The sequence below is a fragment of the Tyto alba genome, unplaced genomic scaffold, assembly GCF_018691265.1.
Source record: "Tyto alba isolate M040663 unplaced genomic scaffold, T.alba_DEE_v4.0 Super-Scaffold_6, whole genome shotgun sequence".
Taxonomy (NCBI): Eukaryota; Metazoa; Chordata; class Aves; order Strigiformes; family Tytonidae; genus Tyto; species Tyto alba.
Window position 1 is genome coordinate 4657469 of NW_024881327.1, and position 23083 is coordinate 4680551.

General features: G+C 38.6%; 1 protein-coding gene across 4 annotated transcripts in view; it reads left to right on the forward strand.

The window, feature by feature from the left end:
* MARCHF1 (membrane associated ring-CH-type finger 1) overlaps nt 1-22398 on the forward strand; it is a 246852-nt gene extending 224454 nt beyond the window's left edge. For all 4 annotated transcript variants that reach the window (XM_042808441.1, XM_032983903.2, XM_032983902.2 and 1 more), the window contains 2 exons: nt 13610-13757; nt 18238-22398. In XM_042808441.1, the coding sequence (XP_042664375.1) occupies nt 13610-13757; nt 18238-18539 (450 nt within the window). In that variant the 3' untranslated portion in view covers nt 18540-22398. The remainder of the gene's footprint in view (nt 1-13609; nt 13758-18237) is intronic.
* The last annotated feature ends 685 nt before the right edge of the window (nt 22399-23083 follow it).

The window sequence follows — 23083 nt, forward strand, 5'->3', positions numbered from 1 at the left end:
GGGAACTGAATGAAAATACTATGAGTATGAAATGGATTAAATTGTCAAATTAAAAGGCACTTAAAATGCAGAACTGTCTTCAAATGGAGATTTCTCCACAGTGTCTTGCTATACTTCAAAATATTTTTAATATTTAAATTTTGCTGTCCATTGAAGATGTCTGGTATCTGATGAGATGTTTTACTTTGATGCGTTATTCCAACAGATTATTTTTATCCCAACAGTGTTAGATATATCTATTTTACCTCCTGATTTTGTTTTATCTTTGAAATGATTTACAAATAATGTCTTATTTATGTGAGGCATAGGCAATATTGCACATTGTTACCATGGAGTTACGCTTGGTCAGTAAGGAAGAGCGAGACAATTTTTTGTTTAGGGAAGCATTAGGTGTACCAATTTAGGTTGAACATCTTTCTGATAGATGGGGTATCTGAATTCATCCCTTTTAAAAATAGCGGATTAGGACTGTTCTTTTAGAACAGTGTGATAAGTTTCTGTTAGATTAAACAGAAGCAAAGCCAGTCTTAAAATACTGATAAATGAAAGAAACTTGGTCTTGTTCTTTATTTTGAATGTGTACATATATCTTCTAAGTGTTTACTCCTCTTGTATTCTGTATTTGCTTATATACTGATAAATAGCACTTGTAAATGTGCTGCGAGGTGCCTCTCCTTTGGGTTTACACCCTTGGTCTCTGTGGAACTTCTCATGTACCCAGCTCCTGTCATTAGAGGAGAAGGAACGAATGCTCTCTCTCTACTTGGTCTCATTTGTTTTATAAATAACCAGACTGCAGTAAGTGATAAGATGCCCACGCAAGCTTTAACTGCCATACAGGATTCAAAGGGCTGAGTCCCAGTTGGAGATATGTGGTTCATGACTGCCCAGAGCAGGGTATTTAGGTCCTGGAGAGAAGTTAGGGAACTAACCCACATCTCCATACAAAGCAAAACCCAGTTCAAGCATATCAGTGCCCCTTTGCAGTCAGATTAGTGATTAACTGCTTAAATCAGTTTGGGGAAGATTTCAGCTGTTTGGTATGATGCTGATTTAACTACTGGATGAAAAGCAAATATTTAGTTTTACTACAGTAGGTTAAAGATACTCTGTTTACAGCAAGACCATCAGATCAGTAGGAGCTGGGTAACCAGTTAAGATGCGGGGTTTGAGCCAATGTAATGCCCAGCTGTAAGGCAGAGAAATCGGCAGTTCCACAGGCTCCTTAACAGAAAACAAAAAGGTCAGTCACCTATGGAAGCAACAGAAGAAGTTCAGAATGCTGCTTTGAGGGCTATGATAGACAAAAGGAAATTCTAAAGTGAATCTTTAAGTTCCATTTCTCTCCCAGACCTAATGTTTCATTCTGGAGCAGGGACACATCTGCTTCTGCTCCTCCTGTTGCAGTTAAAACTGCATAGGGTGACTTTTTTTTACAAAACAGTTGTCACCTGCACTGCTCTAAATCCAGTTCCTAGGGCTCTTAGCTAATGTGTGAGAGTGACAGATTCAACTCCCTTCTCTGTGCTCAATGCAGCCCTATAAGAAGAGTAAATCTTAAAAAAATATGACTGCCTGGAGGAATTAATTCTTCACTAGATGCTTTGTGGATAAATCGCTATTTGATGCAATCTGGTAACATGTATGATAAATTCAGTGATGGCAAAATATCTTAAGGGTGTTGGTTTATTTTTGATTCGATGCTGGCTGGATAACTTGTATTTGCATTCCTTATTTAAGAATACGGTGATTACTGCCAAAAGTGATACAGCCTACAGAGACAACTTTGTAAAATCCTGCTATGAAATCAAAAGCGGGCACCATTAGAAACCACTTCCCCTGCTGGAGTAGACTCTCAGAACCAGAAGTGACCTGCAGAGTCTCCCAGGAGAAAAAAAAAGAAACTTTGAGCACTCATTACTGCATCGCTTGCTGTTTACATCTTATTGCCCTGTGCTGTGAAGTATGAACCATCCGGCTTTTTCAGCAGTTTTCTAATAGGGCTCATGGTAAGAAGTGATAGCTAATATTGCATAGGTCAGGTAACATTGACTTGCTGTGGGATTAGTTCCCTTTTAACCCAATTTGGTGAATACTTTGCAGTCCTTAACATAGAAGAAGATCCTACATTTCCTTTTGATTTCTCTTGCAGCTACACAGTGTCGTCAAGGCAACCTACTCTGGTGTTTTCTTTCTTCCAGTAAACTGTCTCAAAACATCGCTAGCCTCAAATCATTTCTTGTCATATGTGGGGTCAGACACTTCACCAGTATGCACAAAGGCACAAAGCTATTACTTTCTTATTGGCTATCATGTCATTATAGTAAATAACTTTGTGCTCAAGGGAGAACGTGTATATTAAAGCTTTTAAAGTAAAACTAATCCTATAGCATTCATATGCTATTGTGATGCTTCAAGGATGCAAGGAACTACTTTGTTCAGACAGCTGTATTCCTAATTTTTGAGAGAAAGTAATAGAGCATTACTGCTAATTTATCTGTGTAGAGACTGCACGCTGTAGTTTGCAGAGTAATGTTGTCTTGCATTTTGTGCCAGAACAATAATAATAGATCTTAGCTTTCTCCTAGTGGTAGAATTTGAGTAAGCTTTCCACTGCCATATTTCTTTCTCTTCCATTCACCACAGCTTTTATTCACATCGCTGTTCCAGTTCCCATGAGCTTCTGATGAGACATTCTGACCTCTCGTGCCTCATACCTTGATACCATCATAACACACCCTTAGGCTTGCAAAAAGCCATCTTACGGTGGTACTTTGCTGGGACACACCCATGCACAGCACTGTCATTGCTTTGAATTTGCATTCTTTTAAGAAACGAACAAAAAATCTTATACCAGAAAATGAAATTAAAACTTTCTTCTTCTAACTAGCTGCTAGTAAGCGAATTTGCTACTTCTGCTGCTCAGTAGCATTTACAAAAGCATAGGGAATTCAGGAGATTGTCCAGCTCTGGGCAATAGTTGTCCACTATTGCACAGAACCATGAGCATGAGCTCTGGGAGGTACAAATCCTTCCATACTTTTTGAGGCTAAAATAAACAGTTTGGTCTGAGATGTTTCATAGATGCAACTTGCATCAAAACGTTTCATTTCCATTTCACTTATAAGGTCCTACCCCATCCTGCAGTTCATCATCCTCTCACTTTTTAAGAAATTGGGGTCCCCCTTTTCATTTTTTATTTCAGCCCTTTCAGGTTCCATTTTACAGCTTGGCCTCATCAATAGTTAGAGGAGGGGCTGGGTAGCTGAAGCATTGAAAATAATTAAGCAAATCTCTTGATACTGGCTTTACAACCAAAGAAAATGTAAATGGAATGGTGCCTTGATGCAAAATCTATAGCTAGTAATATAAAATTTGAAGAGCGTAATCAACGCAAGTGTTGACCTAAACGAGTCATTGTTATTCATGGACTTTCGTAAAAATGCAATTTTTACTGTTTAATTTTGAAGCTAGGGATTTCACCAGCTCCAATGGGAGTGGGACGCTAATCATTATCTGATTAATCTCTCACATAACTAACGCATACAATTTTACTGTGGTTATTTGCCTCAAATTTATTTTGCCTGGACCTATTGATGTGAGAATGATCTGAACTGGGTTTTTAGGTCACAGCCTGATGCTTGCTTGTTGGTGGAATGCATGAAAAAAATGGCTTCTTTTGAGCATAGATGTGTTCTCTTCAATATAGCAATACAGTATTTGATGTAAAATATGATCAAATGGGATAATAATCAGCTTATTAAGTATATTTAATTATTTTTAGTGTTATTTTAATTTTATTCCTGTAGCATTTTATTAAAATTCCTTGAAAAAGAAGGAACTTTTCCTCCAGGAGTTATTCAGATCTTTATTCATCTGCTCCAATTTATATGTGGCAAAACTGGAATGCATGGCATTTTTGGACATCTTTCAGAATGAATAGCTTCCCTCAGCTCTTTGCCAGAGCACTAGGCTGTACTTTTGCGTTAATCACTGTAGCCTTTCGTCAGCACAAGTTTCCTCTCTTTCATTTTTATTTAATTGGATCAAAAGAATCTGTCTTGTGGGAAAAGTAAGAGACAGAGAAGGTAACTGTAGCTACTCACTGGGAAATCAGTATTCTTGCTAAAGTCATATTTGTAGATAATGAAGCACATCAGCTCCTTTTTTATAATCTTGGTTACGTGACAATTCAGACATATGCATGTATACTGTCTATATAGTTACAAAAATAAGATATGTCTAGATATGTTTAAACAACACTGTATTTAAAAATACCAGGGTTTTGGTATACAAGAACATTTAAACCAAGCCACGTCTTTGTAACAATTCAGACTGATTTGGTTAAGGGTAGCTCACAAGTCAAGTTATATTTTCTATACAGTGTAGGCCAGTTGCTCTTACAGCTTCAGGAAGAAAATAATGGCCATATAAAAAGAATTAGTGTTTAGGTTCACCTGTACTATTAATTTGGGAGGAGTTGGAGGAAGAACTGGTAAGAGCATCTTTGATCTGTAAAGGTGAAGGGTAGAAAATGAGATTAAAATACCAAATGGCTACTCTTCAGTCAGTGACTTTCAGATATGGCTGCTTTCCACTTCCAGTCAACTGTACTCTTTTTCTCACAAGAATCCTTAGCATGCAAAGGTGTCTTTGTACCCTTCCTTCCTCCACTTGCTGCTATATTCCTCTCCATTCCTGTTACAGCGTGTGATGCTGAAGGGCCTGGGGCTGTAGCGATGTAATACATGCTTCTGTAGGCCAGTTTGCACAAGAAGTTCTCCAGGTAAATGGCTTTAGGTTTTTATTCTGCAAGATACAAATTAGAACTCTAAGGAAATTTACATGTTGGAAAGCGTGTTTAAATTACTAATGTATCAAATGGGAGAATCAAGGACATGAGCAGCAAACAAAAAAGACCAAGCACATTTAGTGCAAGGCAGTAATGAGAATTTTCATGCATGCACTGTCTAAGAGAAGGCAAACTTATGTGAAAAATATTTTCTAGGTGCAATAACTAATATTCTGTTGTAACTCCTGGAGAAGACTTCTACATCATTTATGAATACAGCTAAAGAAACAGAAGGTGTATTTGTTGATTTAGCTTTTCAGGTGTCACCAGTTTTATTTCACCAGCTCTAATTCAAAATGCATGCTTCAATATACTTCTCAGCAGGCTAGACAATTTGATACCAAGGAAATTAAGCAGTGTGATGAATACTGAAGAGAAGGCGATTTGAGTAAAGACCCAAACAAAACTGTGATCATATACTAGAACTATGTCTTAGGTGCCTAAGGGGACTGTTCTTCAGAGAAATTTCACTTTAATCGGACAAAACTAAAGAAGGTGGAGTGGCGTACAAGACTATGGAATGGGATGTTGATCTCCAGCATGTTGCTGTATCCATCTTTCTCTTTAATTTCTCTCCTTTTCCTATTTCTAGCATGCTATCACAGCCTTCTGCCCACATCTACAACGCTATTTAAGACCAAAATACACTAAGATGTCCAAAGGGAGCCCATGCTACTTGGTGTTCAGAGACTCTGGCACAGGCTGTTGGGAGATGGTTTGTTATGGCTGCTGTAGTGGAGGAAAGACTCGTGATTGCTTTGACCCTGGCACAATTCATCTCAAATCCAACACTGAGCACATGTCATGGCTGTTCTTGTATCACCCCCAGACTACATACCACAGAATACAGCACCCCCACCTGCTTTGTTTGGAAAATGAAATCTCAGCCTAACTGGCCTTGCAGGAAAATTATGATCTATACTTTGTGGTATGGTAGTTAGATTGACTGATACTTTTTTTTTTTAATGTTTTGTTTTGTTTTGTGTGTGTGTGTCAGTTATTTTTGTTTGAGAGCTGGACTGTGACTTCAAGGCATTTGCTGCTACTTAGTGACTGGAGAAAAATGTCATGCCTTCAATTTGGTGTGCTGCCCTTTTGGAAAGACAGAGTAGACAGACAGAAGCGGGAGATGACTAGCTGCAAAGAGAATAAATGTGACACAAAAACTAGATCCTTTTGGTAGATAGAGTTATTGTAGAAATATTGTAGGGAGAGCAGGTAACAGTAGCATCTGCTTCTGCTCTTGACTGACTCTGACGAAAGTTAGTGGAGACATAGATTCTATCCCTTTTTTCCTTGCTTCTTTATGGGTTGCCCACTTACAGCTTGTGTTTTGATTTTTTAAAAGTAATAAAGGCATATGCCCAGGCACCTAAAGTAAATATTTTCTAGAGATATGTGCCTCTTGTTCTAAATACCAGACATTCCCCATAGTTTTACACTATGATGATACTTCACTCCTGACCAGCGGTTTAATGTTTCACCTGCAGTTTATCTATCAGGATTGTCTCTTTAGATAAGATAGCTGAAGCGTACAGTGCTAGGAGATAATGATCCTTTTCTTAAATTAGTTACAAGGCAAGAAAAGAAACAGCAATTGTAAAAGAGAAGCTCACGATAGTATTGAAGGCTGATTATGTAGACATCTATTGAACAAAGAATTGGTTAATATTGTTTCAGCATTCAAAGAGGATGCTTGGAAAGTGAACACTTTTTAGAGTACTTTTGCGTTCTGTATATTGATGTAAAATAATTTCTAGCAGATGGGAGCTAGGAAGAAGCTCCAAATGTGGAGAGAATATGCTATAATTACTTGCCACGGGGTTTCTTGCACGTTTCTCTGAAGCATCTGCTGTTGGCCTCTGTCCTAGACAGAGCATTGGATGAGAGGGACATGAGGTCTGGCTATTCCTCTATTTCCAAAGCATAGCATTTTTTTGTTTAGTCTATGTTGGGACGATTAGGATGCAGGTACCTAAGTTCTTCTAGTTGGTAAATGACAAATATTCTCAATAGCACTTCCAGACTGCAAAAACAGCTACTTCATTTTAAAGACGATCTTCTCAAATTACTTAGTACCCCTATTTTACACTTTTTAAGGGTCTGCCAATTGATGACATGCACAGCCAGAAATGGCATAAGTTTGTGAAGAGTGCACAGTGATTATATCACTCAAGTCCAGTTGTTTAACCGTCACTTAAAAAAGAAATATAGCACTCTCTTGATTTTGATAAAACTGAATTATTAGTTCTTTGCAGATGATAATCTTAAAGTGTTTATCAAAGCAAGATTTTTCATTATGTAGTTCTTCTATTACTCTAGGCATGCATATCACACATAAAAGTGAATTAAAGCGTGTTTGTCTTTAGAAACGCACCCATTTCTGGTTCAGTTTTAAACTTTCAGTAGGTGTTTTAAATACACCACAGACATTCATTTGAATTCCAACCAGGTTTGTTTATCATCATCTAGGGGCAGAAATAGGTTTTAGGTAAACTTCAGACAGGTTTGCCAGAGAAGGATTCATACCAGCTTATCTAATGTGCTAACTAGGTCAAGGTAGGGTTGTGCGTAGGTATGGCCATGTGATGCACCATATGACATGGGACTTTTAGAATTTATTTTATTTTTGTGTTCAGTGACTAATGTAGAATGTGTCTAATTCTGGCCTTCTATTCTTGATCCTTCCAAGAGTTTCTTCTCTGGGATGTATCTTTTGACAAAAGACAATGACAAAAAATGTCTTCTGTGCTCGGTTCTTCCTCTCTGAATGCGCTCTGGATGTGTTTGGGGAAAAGAACACAGAGGAGGTTTTTTCATGGCCCAAACCCGTCTCTTTTCAGCCACCAGACCTGTCACATTCTGTTTGACCATAGGAGGGGCACTTCTTGTCTTGACGCAGGATGCAGCGAGGCATGACTTGTCCTTCTGTGAGATGCAGTCCCTCAGGCACAGGCTGTAACCACATGTTGATTAGATGGCACAAAGTGGCCCCAAATGCTTTTATTCAAATTACAAGGTTTGAAGTCTCATCTTTCATCAACACCTCAAATCCACATGAGGCTATTTTGTTCTCCCAATGTGTGGAGGGAGCCCTGTTGTCTTTTATTACTATTATTTCTTCCTCCTCCACCCCCTACTCAAATTCCATTCCTGCAAACTACCATTGCAGCTGCTTTCCTCCAGCTGGTAGGTCGATAGTAGTGAATGGTTTACTGTGGAGCCTGAGCCAATTGGTACTGCAACAAGTGACCAGAAAACCCTCCCTAACCCACAGAAAATAAATAACTCTGAGCTACCTGTTCAGACTACTGACATATCATCACTGCTCGGCTCAATTCAGCATACACTGCTCTAGTTCGGAAGAGCTTTTGCAAAAGTGCTGGCTAGATCCTTCAGGCCTGGTTTGAGATAAGAAAAATGTTTTTCTGTGTATTCCTAGTCTGTATGCAGAGTGCAGTTTCTACAATAGCCCCTAGTAAATAGCCTTCATTTTGTAGGCATGATTGTTTCAAGATGGAGGTTGTCTCAAAGTCTTTCTTTAGGTTGTAGAAAGAATTCTGAAAATGTTGCATGATGACTTGAGGTGAGAGCAGAAGGAAGTCCTTCCAGCTGTGGGTGCTCTTTACATTACGTTTTTTGTAATTTTATTGATGAAGGATGGATAGGGAGAAAAATTTCAGAATGGGAAAAATATTTAATATTAGCAATGTTATGCCCATACCAGATTCCCCATCAGGTCTCCTTACATGCAGTTTTTTAAAATAGGGTTCCTGAAAATACCCAGGAGTTAAAAGTCCAAGCATTCATAGCATGTGGCAAAGCCGCCCATTAACTTCACCTTCAATTTGACATCCCCAGCGATGAGCCCCTGCAGGGGGGAGACCTTTGGTTGTAAAGGTGTGAATCTGCAACCTGCAGTAGATATGGAGTTGCTTCGGGAAATCTACCTAGACAAAATTTTGCGGCCACTGTGACAGAAGGTTTCCACTAGCAGGAAGCAACAAAATGGTGGATGGGGGCAGGCAGACAGTAAATCTACAATCTGAAGGTGGGAAAAAGGAACACAGACAGCAGAGTTTGCAGAGTGCAATTCTGTGGTGTGGTAACAGCTTAGCTTTTGTGTGAGCGGTGCGAAGCTTTTTGTTCTGCATGGGGTCACCATGAAACCACTTTGCAGAAAGCTTAAGGTATGGGAGGGAATTAAAAATGCTGATTTACTGCTGTCTGTGAGAAGAGAGGCTGTATTAGGATCTCTAGGATATGAAGCAGCATCCCCACATCTGCAGACAGTCTGTTTTCAGAGGATATTGAAAAATAACCATATTTATTTGTTGCATATTGATTAAGCAAGCTCTTGTTAGAAATGATATGCAGGGAGGTAGATTCTGGTCCTTTAAAATAAATACCAGGGATTTTCTCAGACTGTGTTACAGGAAAGGGAAGTGGTTGGCTACATATGATGTAGATGTTCCCTGTGAGTAAGCTATTTTTTTCTTTTAAAACTTTTTTTTTCTTTCCCCAGAAGACTCATGACTACATTCTCCAGTTGCAAAAGCGAGTTATGAAATCAGTAACCATTCCCTTTAAGCTTCAGAGCGAGATAGTCTTTAAGAAACATAAACCAAATCACAAGGTAGAAACCTAGAACAGGGTACAGTTTTACAGCTGCCACTTTCAAGATTATTACAAACTCCTCTGGCAGTAAAGCATAGGAATTCAGGCTGAGGTGCACGTCGTGGTTTAGAAGAAGGTGTAAGTAGTAGTTGGGGTGGGAGGAGTGTTTCTGCTCACATTTACAGTTCAGCTTCTTTCCTCTGACAGGTCGGTCTGGATTCTTGGTAGGAACCTCTGAAGCAGGTGGACAGTTTCCTACCACCCTCCAGCGGTTTGCAGAGCACAGTGCAAGTGTAATGTTAAAGAAAGCTGCTTCAGAAAATAAAGAGGGCTGGGGATAGTTCAAGCTTTCTTCTTGGGATACACACTGTTGCATTGTGGATTTGTTTGGTGAAGGTCTCGTGGAGCGCAATTTGCAGGACATTAAACCATCTGCATCTGTGGTGATTTCTAGTCTGTGTTTGCATTGCTGTCGGGATGAAGGAATCTGGGGGTGGTGACAATAGGATATACAACAGTGAAAGGGTGCTTCAGAGAAGGCTGGGCAAAAACCAGTGTTTGTCTATCAATTTAGTGACAGTAGTTTGCAAGTCATTATAAATGTCTCCTCGGGCTGTTACAGTGTTTCATTTATTTTTCCCCTTCCAGTCTTTAGAGCACCTTGGGAGTATTAACATATAACTTTCCAAGGAAAATTGCATTTGGGCATTTACTTTTGTGTGATTTTTCTGTTCCTGGTGGCACATGATATTCTATCTGTGGAGTGTCACAGTGTCATCAGCCTGATGGCTGTCCATTTTTCTAGATCACAGCTGAAGATAATAAAATGTGATGCAATTTATTTTTGTCTTGCTTTCATGAATGTAGAGAGCCATGAGAACTGCTGAAGCTTCAAAATACAGCAGGGGTGAATTTATCAGTGGTTAAGGAGGCATTAATGTGCTGTATGACATGGTAGCATGTGCCAAATTTACCCACCCAACTTTAGGCTATATCAAGTCCTGGATTATAAAGCACAAAGTAAAAGGGGGTGATGCTTTCACTGCTCAATATATTGCTGTCCTATAGCCTTTGCTATGGATTTTCAAACAATTTTTATTTCACAAAGCTATGCTTTTATCCAAGCAAGCCTGTGCTAACTTTAACAGTTAAATTTTTGATTTTAAGCCTATTGCAAAAATTCTAAAATATCGAATTCTACTTTTCTGGCTTATCTACTAGCATCACTCATCTAGTAGAGAGTGACAGTAGTCAAATAGTGCTCTCTGCTCAGCCAAGCTAAAATACGTAAGTAGGGCAGGAAAATTACCTCAGCTACCACAGCGATCACTAGGAGTAGAGCACAAAGTTTAATTGAATTTCCCCTTCAGAGCTCAGCCCATCATGACTGGAGTTGAGAGGAGAACTGGGACTGCAGCTAGAGCTGAGCAAAACCGGAGCAAAGCTTTGGGAGACACTAAGAGCTGGAAAGTGCTCCCAAATACTCTGATCCCCCTGCATCTGCCTGTGAAGGCAGGAGTCTCTCCTTGGTCCTTGCTTCTTTCTTGCATCCCAGCTGGGAATGCGAGGTGCTCTGCACAGTCTGCCAGCTCCATGACCACCCATACGCTGGTGGCCTCTCCCAGTCTCCTGCCAGCCAGTTTATTTCTGGTGTGCTGACAGGCGTGTGGACAGAACAGACCCACAGCATGCTGTCTTCTGGGAGAAGAAAAGGGGCCAGAGAGACGAAGCTGAGTCTGGTAGGCCTTAGCTTGTTTTGTCGCTGGATTTGATCGTGGGACGTTAGCAAAAAAAGGTCAAATTTAGCCCATTTCTGCTAGCTCCCTCTCCTGATACACCTTTCTTGTAAATCTCAGCAGAAGTTTATGAGATTGTTCCTTTATTTACCTATCCTGCCTGTTGGTTGCTTGTTTGGTTTTGTTTTTTTTTTTTTTTCCTAGTTACAAAATGTTTACTTCTAGAGTGATGGGACCAGCATTCTTCTTTGACTTTAAAATTCTGTATTAAAAAGCTTTATTTGACTGGCCATTCAGATCAACTTTCTAAGGCTTTTGTATATGTTACAGAGACTGAAATGGCTATAATGAGACTGCAGGTATACATGACAGTGAAAATTTAGCACAGAATCTTCTCTCCAGTAGGCCAGAAAGTGTAGCATCAGAGTTGAGATGACAGAAAATATTTCTGTTTAAGAACACAATTCATTCTTTATGTTCAACATTGATCTCTCACCAAGCATCCACATGTAAGTGAAGGGTTAAGGTAAAATCCTTTCTTCCATCTGGACAAAGATAACTTTGTCTTTGGAAAGAAGGCCTGTTGTGAGTCTTGAATTGAATTTTCACTGCAAAAAGAATGAAAGTCTCCAGGTCAAATGCTGTGTAACCTGATGACTGTAATGATATGATAAGACTGTGATGATAATGCCACAGTCTGTCTGGTCTGGCTGCTGAACACCACCTACATGAACTATAATGAATATATGGGTCTGGGTTTTTCTTACTTTTTTTTTTTTTTTTTTTTAATGCCTCCCATTTTTCCAGACTGACGTACAAAACCCAGCAAGCTTAGTTTTCACTCCTAAGCAGATGTATCAGAAGCGGAAATGAGGTATCAGCTGGTAAATAAACTGCTAGCTCTGCCTCTTTGTATGTTACTCGGGAAATATTTCATTCCTTCAAAACAGTTATTTAAGCGTTGTGTTTGTAAAATTCTGCTAAGGGCTAGAAAATCTCCAGAGGTTTTGTACTTCTCTAAAACTAATGGCAGGAAGAAGCATTTCTGAGAGTTAGCCCTCTTGTCGACATTGGATTGGCATTCCTCAGCTTGCACTGTGGTCGTGCTGCTTCAAAATGAGCAGAGAGCAAATAGTGTTCAGCCTAGAAGAATGGCCATATTGGTTCAGGTTAAAGTCGAAGCATTTTGCTTAGATGCCATCTCCTACCCTTCCCATAAGCAGTTTAGGGAAATTTGTTATTTCCCAAATGCAAGCCAAACCAAAATAATAAATAAATAAATAAATAAAAAAGCAGCATGCTGGTAAAAAAAAAAAAAAAAAAAAAAAAAGGAAAACAAAGCCGAACTCATACCTTCAAAGTAAATTTATACCACCTCAGTGCAGGATTTAGAATCCAGCCTTAGCACCTGGAGGCCCGTGTAAGCTTTGCTGGCCCTGTGGCCAGTGGATGGCCACTGTGGCTCGGATGCTGAAGCACAGCTCTGTCTTCCTTAGCACGACTGCAGAGAGGTGGCACTGTCGTACTGCGGTTTGTACTCGCCTCCTTCCTCAGATGCTCGCGACTGACTCTCAGATTATTCATCCGAACTGAAGCTTTTCGCTTTTAAATGTCATATCCTTTCATCTGTTTTCAAAGGCAAGATTCTTAGTAGAGAAGGGTTTTATTTTAAAGAGGTGCTGAAAAAAATTATGTCTTCACAAGCAAGATTAAAAAAAAAAAAAAATCACCTCAAGTATTACACTGTTCAGATGCAGAGAACACTCTGTTTTGTCTTAAAATAGCCTTAACTTAAGCTAGGATTTAGTGCTGTAATTCACAAACATGTGCCTGGAAGATCCTTCTTGTGTTACTGCGGCTGTTTGACTGCTATCATATACGACCATGTCCACATAATTGTCTTTTCAAGTTTATTGAATTTAATCCTCAATGCAGTGCATTTCTTATGCTTTTATTTTATGGGAAGACTGTTCCACATCTGCATTCCTCTAATTTTAAGCAACTGAGAATAGCTGAGAACAGTTTAAGTATTACAAGCTAATGTTTGGGCGTTTTCTTCTCCCATCACCAGAAGTGTACATCAGGTAAGGTTAAAATAAATATTCAGCTTTTTACCTGTTAACATGTTATGGCTGTACTGCAATGAAATTACTTTAGAAGTTGTTCACAAGCAGACAGAAACAGAACAGAATTCTTAATTCCTCTGAATCTGTGAAAATGAGATCATTATGAATTTTACAGTGACAATGCACATACTATTGTAACATATACTATCAAAATAAAGGGATTTGTTAATTTTATCACTGCTTGTTTGGTAGAAAGAGCCAGAATGGCCTAATGAATTTATCTTAAATTTTACAAGCCTGATTTTTTTTTTATTACTTTTTTTTTTTTTTAATTGCAGTGGGAGAAACTACAGATGACAACAAGTGAGAGGAGGAAAATAGTTTGTTCGGTCACATTCCATGTAATTGCAATTACCTGTGTTGTTTGGTCACTGTATGTTTTAATTGATAGAACCGCTGAGGAAATTAAACAAGGCAATGATAACGGTAAGTATCTTTTACCTTCTTCAATCCTGTTGATAATGCAATGGATGGCTTTGAAAGGCAGCTGTGTAACCAGTCACATTCTGTTCTTAAATAACAGCTCACTGATACATGGCTACAACAAATGCTTTAATGCAGAAGTAATGAATGCATCGGTGTTAAAAGCTCATGTTATGCCCCTGCAGAGAGACTTTTACTTAGTGTAATCATTACAACAGCTTAACTGGCCTGCTTGTTCTTCCTAGGTTAATCTCCCATTATCTAGATATTTCTCAAGCTCAGACGAAAAGATGGGTCAAATTCAAACAGCTCGGTGCAAGTTCAGGTCATAAAATAGCGATTTATTTATATTACCCACTTGAACCTCGATATCCTGTAAAACACAATAGAGCTCATTCATCAACAATCTTCCTAATGTGAACTTCCAAGAGACGGAGTTCCAGTTGTGTTCGTCCTTCATGTGGGACTTAAGTAGCTTGGAAAGACATTCCTGCGCCCTTTCAAATAGAATTTCACTGTGAATGTACATATGCCAGTTGTGTTTATTGTGAAGGTGGTCAAACACTGGAGCACGGAGGTTGTGGAGTCTCCACCTGTGGAGATACTGAAAGCCCAACAGGACATGTGGAACAAAATTAATGTCCAACATAAGCGATTTCTTTTTTTGACTATACTTACCATATGTAGAAACTAATATTCCAAACTGAACTACTGTCTTCCATTTCAAATCTAACCCTAATCGGTCTTAAATTTAGGCTTAAATATGATCATGATGACAAAGAGGATAAAAAGCTTTTAAGTTTTGATCTGAATTGACTTTAAGTACAGCAGAGGGACAAAGGTCTCTAGCTTTAGTTAACATGGAAAACAAAACAGGTAGAGCTTTGTGCCTTGCTAGTTAGATAAATATTTGATATTCCTGATGCTTGCCTTTCTTGCCTGTGAGAGGAAAATATGTAACAAGCCTCAGTAACTCAGAGGCAAATGTATACTACAAGGTCTTGTTTTGCATTCTTTCTAAATGGGTAACCCTGGTTTTCATCTCAAAAAAACCCTGGCCCTGAGGACAGGACTAGGCATGGCTTTGAACTTCGGAGTATAGCTACCTCACCCTACTCATTAAAAAGGGGAAAAGGTATTTCTGTGGATTAGCTGAATTTACACAACAAAACAGTTAACATGAATTTTTGTTGTTACATAGAATGCGTAAGAATCAATCCCAGAAGGCTCAAAAAGTATTTACAATCTGTATAGAATGCAGTGTTTGCCAAATGTAATAGCTGATTCTCCACACTCAAAGATGGACAAAGAGACGCCTTGGAGCTACTTACAACATGCAAAAATAAGTATTTGTGAAGAGAACTCTTTTGCCCCAGAATTTGCTTGTTTTAGGGTGGGTATTTTTACAAAATCAAACGTGTATTTGGGAAGAGGGCAGGAAGAGACATATATGTAGTTTGCATTATCTCTGTTTAAATAGGAAACGCTGGGAAAAAGACAGGGAACGCTGGAGGAAAAACACTTGTAAACATATTTTGAGGAGGAGGAAAACAGAAAGCCCTGAATAATACTAGTACTGACTGTTAATATTGTCTAAGTTTAAAAATCCCCTTTTTAAATGTATCTCTCAAAATACTTACAGGATTTTTATTTTCCTCCTTACAAAAGAGTATGACAAATAAATAAAAGTATAAATCTCTTATTTAGTAAACCTCTCACTGATCTATAGAAAGGACAATTTAAACTATATTTAAAATATTCCAAAATTGATTTGGCACCTTTGGTAGGGAATCAAGTTTCACATTAATTTGTTCTTCTTGAAGAAACAGGACTAGGCTTAGCTGAGCTTTGTCTCTCATAATAAAGCTCAAGTCTGTGAAAATATGGCAATGCTGGAATATACTGAAAGGTACAAAATTCACTGTGCCATACCAGTTAGGCAAAAAATGATGCTTCCTGTATTACCACGGAAGCAGCAGCAGCACATCTTTACTGCTAAGGGGTGGAAGAAATTCTGAAGGAAACCTGAGCCATTTATTCAGCCTTTCTCCTGAGTTCAGTGCTCCAGCTGTGACTTTCTAAGTGTTGTTACACACTGACGGGGCTTAGTCAGATGCAAACCATACTGTTTTCATAGTTATGAGCAAGAAAGAGGCAGTGATTTTTAAAAACAATTATTAAAGGAAAAAAAAAAACCAAACAAAACAACAAAAAAACCCAAAACAAAACAAAACAAAACAAAACAAAAACAAACAAACAAAACAAAACAAAAAAAAAGCAAGAAAACCCACATCACTGGATATGACACCTTAGTAAAGTATTGTTTTGCCCCAGGAACAGGGTATTGAAGAATGACTATTGTTTTGTGAACAAATTTAACAAATGTAAAAGGATTTGTCCCTGGCAAATTCAACTAACTAGAGTAATAGTGGCTAGGGAGATACAAAGTGATTTACCTGCTCTTTGCATGCTTTCATTTTGCTGTAAATTAAAAAAAAATCAACTGGCTAGCACCATCACTTAATACATTGCTACCGTTTCTAAGTACTGCTAGTTACCATGACAGGGAAAACTACAGCTACTTCAAATATTTTGTGTGCTTTTGCAATAATATTCTTCTGGTCTCTATTTGTTTGTTTAATTAAAAGCCCCGTTCCTATGTGTTTAACAGTAAAGGGGATACTCACACAGCTGGCTAAAGGTAAAGGCTTGCTTTTGAGGACTCCAGGTTACCAGGGCTAGGATTTGAAACTAGCTCCTCACTGAAGCTCTTCTGCTGAGTCCCTAAACAAGGCAGATTGCTTTCCCTGCCTGTGGCAAAATTTTTTTCCCCTGGGTAAAACTTGGGTTAAACTCACAGGTATCACCAAGTTGTGATATATCACCAGTGGCTGAATACAGCATCCACAAGGCGCCTTGAATACGACACTCAGTGAGCAAAACATTATTCAAACACCTTTTATATAGGACCAACAAACCTAGTCAGACTGTTCAGTGACAGCTTGAGCACTGATACAGAGCTCTGACTCCTGTGTAGAGCATTTAATCTTTAAATCATAGAATCATAGAGTGGTTTGGGTTGGAAGGGACCTTAAAGGTCATCCAGTTCCAGCCCCCCTGCCCCGGGCAGGGCCCCCTTCCCCCAGCCCAGGGGGCTCCCAGCCCCGTCCAACCTGGCCTTGAACCCTTCCAGGGAGGGGGCAGCCACAGCTGCTCTGGGCACCCTGGGCCAGCGCCTCACCCCCCAAACAGGGAAGAATTTCTTCCTGATATCTAGTCTAAATCTGCCCTCTTTCAGTCTAAAACCATTACCTCTCATCCTATCCCCACACCCCCTGACCCAGAGTCCCTCCCCACCTCTCCTGACCCCCCTTTAAGCCCTGGGAGGCCACTATAATGTCTCCCCAGAGCCTTCTCTTCTCCAGGCTGAACCCCCCCAACTCTCTCAGCCTGGCCTCACAGGGGAGCTGCTCAATGTGTAATGGGAAGGCTGGTAGCTGTTCTTTTATGTTAGGCTACGGAATGGTTGAAAAAAAGCAGATGCAGTGGTATGAATTAACGAGGAGAAGGCTGTTCTTAATCCAACATTAATTTATTCTCTTAAAATCTTAAGGCCACATTTATGCTAAAGCAAATAATTTTAACATTATTCATATCATAATCAAGTTCAAATGCTCTCATCGCTAGCTTTTTTTTTGTGTTAGCAGCCATATATTTTTCTGTAAATATCAATGTGATTGACCAATGCAATGAGAAAAAAACACAGATAGAGCAAAAGCTGTGAAGTTACTTTTTTAGTACATAGGAATAGAAGCCCTGGGTTTTTTGATATAGGTATGTTCAGGGAGGGTTTGCACACACAGCAGGAAAAAGAGGCCAACGAAGGCAGGCAATGAGGGAGATAAGAGGCCTTTCCACTAGCTTTTTTTACTGTACCCTGGCTTCAGGATGAAGCTAGGACCAGGTAATAATATTGTAAATGCTGGTGTTCCAGGTATGGTAAACAGTGTTATGCTTCTAGCACATATAAAAACAAAAACAAAAACAAAAACAAAAAAAACAAAAACAGTTGCTATTGAAAACGTGCATGGTATTTCTAGGTTTCCCATTATGTCCATTTCGGAGATCCTTGTATTTTGCTTGAGCAGGCTATTGACTATGGAAATATTTTCAGAGAACAGTAACATGTTTTGGTTTTGACTGTATCAAGCATTATGCTTCCTTTGTGAGAGTGACCTAGCATTTCTTATTTGATCCAATCGTGGTGAAGTCAGTTAAAAGTGGGAGGCAGATGTCGTTTCTTGGCTGGCCTAAGGGAAGGGAAACTGCTGCTGTTTTCTACTCGAGCCACCGCTGCTCCGGTTGCGTTTACGTACCTGGGAATTCTTAGCAAGTGGCTTCTCTTCAAACTGTTTTACTGAAACTCAGTACTTGGTATTCAGCGTATAACAGTGGTAATAAATGTAAACATTTTCTTTCAAAGGTGTCCTTGAATGGCCATTTTGGACAAAACTCGTGGTGGTGGCCATTGGATTCACAGGGGGCCTGGTCTTCATGTATGTGCAGTGTAAGGTTTATGTTCAGCTGTGGCGCAGGTTGAAAGCCTACAACAGAGTGATCTTTGTTCAGAACTGCCCGGACACTGCCAAAAAAGTGGAGGAGAAGAACTCTTTGTGCACTCAGACCTCAGACGTCAAGGATGCCGTGGTGGTGCCAGTAGCACAGACAGGTACAAACTCTCAGCCGGCAGCTGAAGAAACATCATCTGAGGTCATGCCAGTTTGACAGAGACAGCATTGTTTCTTGCTTGCAGAATAAGACGTAGTGTTTTCTCCACTACAAATGCTAAAAGAGAGTAGAAATGACTGTGCATTTTTTCAGTTGAAAAACAAACCCAAACCCACACAAAAACCAAAACCCTGCAAGGAAAACGGATCCAGCAAAGCAACCTGTTACTGTATGGAATGTGACTGTTCGTGAAGTAGTTTCTCAACTAGTCAGCAAGTGTAGTGAAAGTGGAATTGTAGCAAGTGCAATAGAAAACAGGTTTAAACAGGTTTAACAGACAATGCCAAACCAATGTGACAAGAGTTTGGTTGTTTTTTTGTTTTTTTAAAATTCAATGGCTGGGAAAGTAGAAACAGACCTGATATTAATAATTTTGTTTATAGAAAACAAAAACCTTTCATCTGTTTACTACTAAGAGTTGTATTTCCTATTTATCTTCCTAAAGATAGACTTCAAAAGGATACCAATCAAGTTATATGCATTAACTGAATCAAAATACAGAGCTGTATCACAGCATTCACTCTCTAAGCCTCATACGGTAACACATGTGGAGCCTGAACATTTGGGCAGCTGTGTCAACTAAGGATATTTGAAACATTTGAAGGGTAGCATTGTTTTTAAATATGCCTGAGTTTTTGAAAAGTAAGCAATTCCAACCACTATAAACTTATGTCTCCATAAGCTAGGTATTTTTTTAAATATAGCTGTCAGCAAAATAAGTACAGGAAGGAGGGAGTGTATAGATACACGTATTTAGAAGAGCACCGCAGCTGTTTATTTTACTTTGTAAGAGTGAATTAGACATAAATTGGATACACAAACTTTTGAGGCAGAACTATCCATAAAAAAAATGCAGTTTACTGCACAAGAGTAAAGTGCATATTGTCAAAGGTCTGAAAAAGTATGACAGATAGGGAAGATGGAAGCCATTTTTGGTTTTATTTTTTGGTTCGTGATACAGAAAGGTAGACGTAAGAGAATATACCTATCTATCTATCTTAAGAGTACATTAGTTTTTATCTAATTTTTCTGAAAAGTTATTTTTTATCTTCCTGACTGAAAAAATAAATCAATGGTTTCCCTCTGTACAGGTAAACCTGAGGTGTTAGAGATTCAACAGTTCAGCTGTTAACTTCGTGTTTTGAGCATTATCATATAGAAATGAAGTGTGAATAGCATTAAAGGGTGCAATAAATAAATGAATGTAGATATAATACTGTGTCCAACAGGGTGAATTATATATAAAGAACCAGTTTTGTGATTCACTTCTCGTATCTGTGATGTTTACCATCAGGACACAACAGCAAGTATTGACTTGGAGTAGTTATGTACTAGCGTGGCCAAGGCTGGAGCCTGAACCTTATGTATATTTAAAAAACCAAACCAAAACAAAACAAAACAAAACCCCAAAACCCTTCTTTTTTGATCTTGTATTTAAGAAAAGAAGAAAAAGCAAACAAGCAAATAAAGAACCCGAGTAAAGAAGATAGGCAAGCACGGGTGAATCTGCCACAATTACAAGTGAACTGGACTTCTACAGAAGCCTTGCAGTTTCTAATGGCAGATTTGCTCCTTACACACAACCATCCCATTCTTGCAAATATCCAGGGTGCTGGGCCTAAGATATGTATTAAGCATTCCTTTGTGAATGTGTTTACTGGCTTAAGGCTCAGGGAATAGGAAGTAGCAGTATTAGCAAGATGTGTTTTTTATCAGACCATTATGTTCTTTTGTATTGGAATTGCTCATGTAATTTGGCTGTGACAAAGTGACTGTCATCGGGCCAGACAGGACACAAAATCTTGGTAAACAGGCCCTAAATACATATTAGTATTTGCTCTAAATTACTTCAGGTGAGTTAGATTAATGATTAAGCTTTTTTCAGATAATGACACACACTTTTCATATAAAGTAACTTTCCAATTATACAATTTTGAATTCAAATTGTAGCAGCTTCACGTTTGAAGTGACACACAAAAGAGTAACCAAATACTTCCTTTGTTTATAATTGTGGAAGAAACTTCAGGTCTTCAGAAAATGATGACAGCACTAAGGAATGCCTCATAACTACACATTTAATATAGTCTGCAAAGGCACAGTTTTCAAAAAGTATAAATCTACTTGCTAAAAAGTAAATCTCAAGATATCTGAAGTTAGACACTTAAAACTACTAGCTGCATCTAAATGTTTCAAATGATGTTTACAATAAAACCTGATATAGCAAAATTGACTGACAAGGAACATTATTATGGAAGATAATTAAGAGCTTTCTGAAATAATCAGAAAGTTTCTTACTAGGTGACAGTAACCCTGCTTCTTTAGCCAGCTTGTTCTTTGACCTGCTGTTGTAGCATCATGATGCCATTGAAAGTACTTTATCCTCTATTTTAACAGTTTACCGGAGACTAATTCACATTGGTTTTTTTCTTGAACAAGTATAAAATTCAACTCAAAAAAAAAAAAACACAAACCCCAAAAAAATCCAAAAAAAAACAACTGAAGCGTCTGAAAGCAGATTTGTAGTTTCCAACGAGATTACTGTACATTTTTAAAAATACACTGAAGAGTTGGCAACAGAACAGACAACTTGCAAAATTTTATACTAATGACTTCAACTTCAAAACACTATTTTGGCACTCAACTGCATATGCAACTGAGTTTACAGGTAATTGAATATAAGAATGGAGAAAGTCTTCAGTTGAAATTCCTGCACTCCCTTTGAAATATTAATTTGGACAGCAGGAAAAGGAGCAAAATGGGACACTGTCTGCTGAGACAGACAATGAGACAAGTTGGCAGCAAGAGAGATTACAGCAGACTTGAAGCAGTCTTTAACCTTTTAAAAGCATTACAGTATTAGCCCGTAGGTGCAGTGGGTATTTGAGATCTTTCAGGGATTTCATGCAGGATTGGAATTTGTTTCTGACGCAGGGTGCAACCTCTTCAGGAGGGCAAGGAGCTATTCACGCCAACATGCCTTGAATACAAGTCTGCATGAATAAGGAAGGTACACGAATAGACACTAGGCAGCTGCTTATCAACCAGTGGTTTTTCATTCCCACACAAAGCACAATTTTCTGTATCAATTTAATAACCACAGGATTCTATCCTGAAAAAAAAAAAAAAAAAAAGTTATACTGAAAGTTTTAAAATACATTCTAAGACTTTTTAATTAAAATTATTTATCAGATAAAGATCTGTATCAAACTGCCTGTGTAGCCACAATGCATCTCGGGCAAATATGCTGACAGTGGGATTCAGCCTGGCTAAACCCACCCACAAGGGCAGAACCTTGCTCTGAGCTGCCAGTACCAAGCAGAGCTTCATCTGCATTCTTGTTTAAGCAAAGTTTTAATGGAGGTAGGTAGGTAGAAGTAATCTGATGTCAGATCAGATCTGGAATTTTCAACAAGGTACTCCTAACCTGTGAACATGCACATTTCTTACCCTGTTTTAAGTTACAAGCATTATAAAGTTTATTTGAAACTGGCATAAACATACCACTCATTAGCATTACAAAGAGTCTCAACTAGTCCAACGGTGCCATTCACACACTACTCTGACAGCAGTGTTTATTTTGTTGTGTAGAAATAAATAGTAATTCCCCACCACCAGAACAAACCGTTTATAATTTCTAATAATGCAATGAAACTTACTCTATGATGAAAATATCTTACTGTGTATATTTGAAACTACAAGTTTGTGTTACTTGTTTAACTCCCTCTCTTTTGCAAAAGAAAAACTGTATGTTTTTGTGGGTGAATGTGTACTGAAAGACAGAAGGTAAGGGCAACAGAAGTAATATATCTGCTTATTGTTGTGAAAAAAATGTATTTGTATTAAACTACCCAAATTACTGCAGTATTCTATGTTTGTCACTTTGTTATACGGAACATCACAAGCTGAACATGAAGTGGCAAGACCAGGCTCTTACAAGAAAGGTGACCAGTATACTCAGCTGCATACTTAATATTGATAAATCTGCTAGCTCAGAGTGGCTAGTTTTGGGTACCACACCTTGGCAAAATGCTCAAGAGAATGCCTCACAGTACAAAACCACTTGAAAATAACTATGGCTGTTTAACTGCAGACAGGAAGACTGGGAACAGGCTTCAGTTCCATAAAGAACTCCCAGAAAGCAACTGGGTTTATGTCCATAGCAAAAGGGACAACTAATACTGGGCTGCAACTGCAGGAGGAGAAGAAGAAAACTTATGAAGGAGAGCAGTGCTTTCGAATTAACTCTTTGTTATACGGGATTGTGGAACGTCTAACACTACAAAGCTTTAAAGATGGGTTGGACAAACAATTCAATGGTTTATAGCTAATCCTGCCTTAGACTGTCAGAATGGATCATGTTCCCTTTTTTATTATTTTAGACTTCTACTTGGTGAGAATTTCTGCTTTTCCAAAACCCAGCAGATAAATGCTTTTTTTTTAGTGAACATAAATATTACATGTTTGTGTTATAGAAGAATCTGTGTACTTAAAATCAGATGTGAAACCAAAGAAAGTATCCTATCTTGATAAATACACAAAGT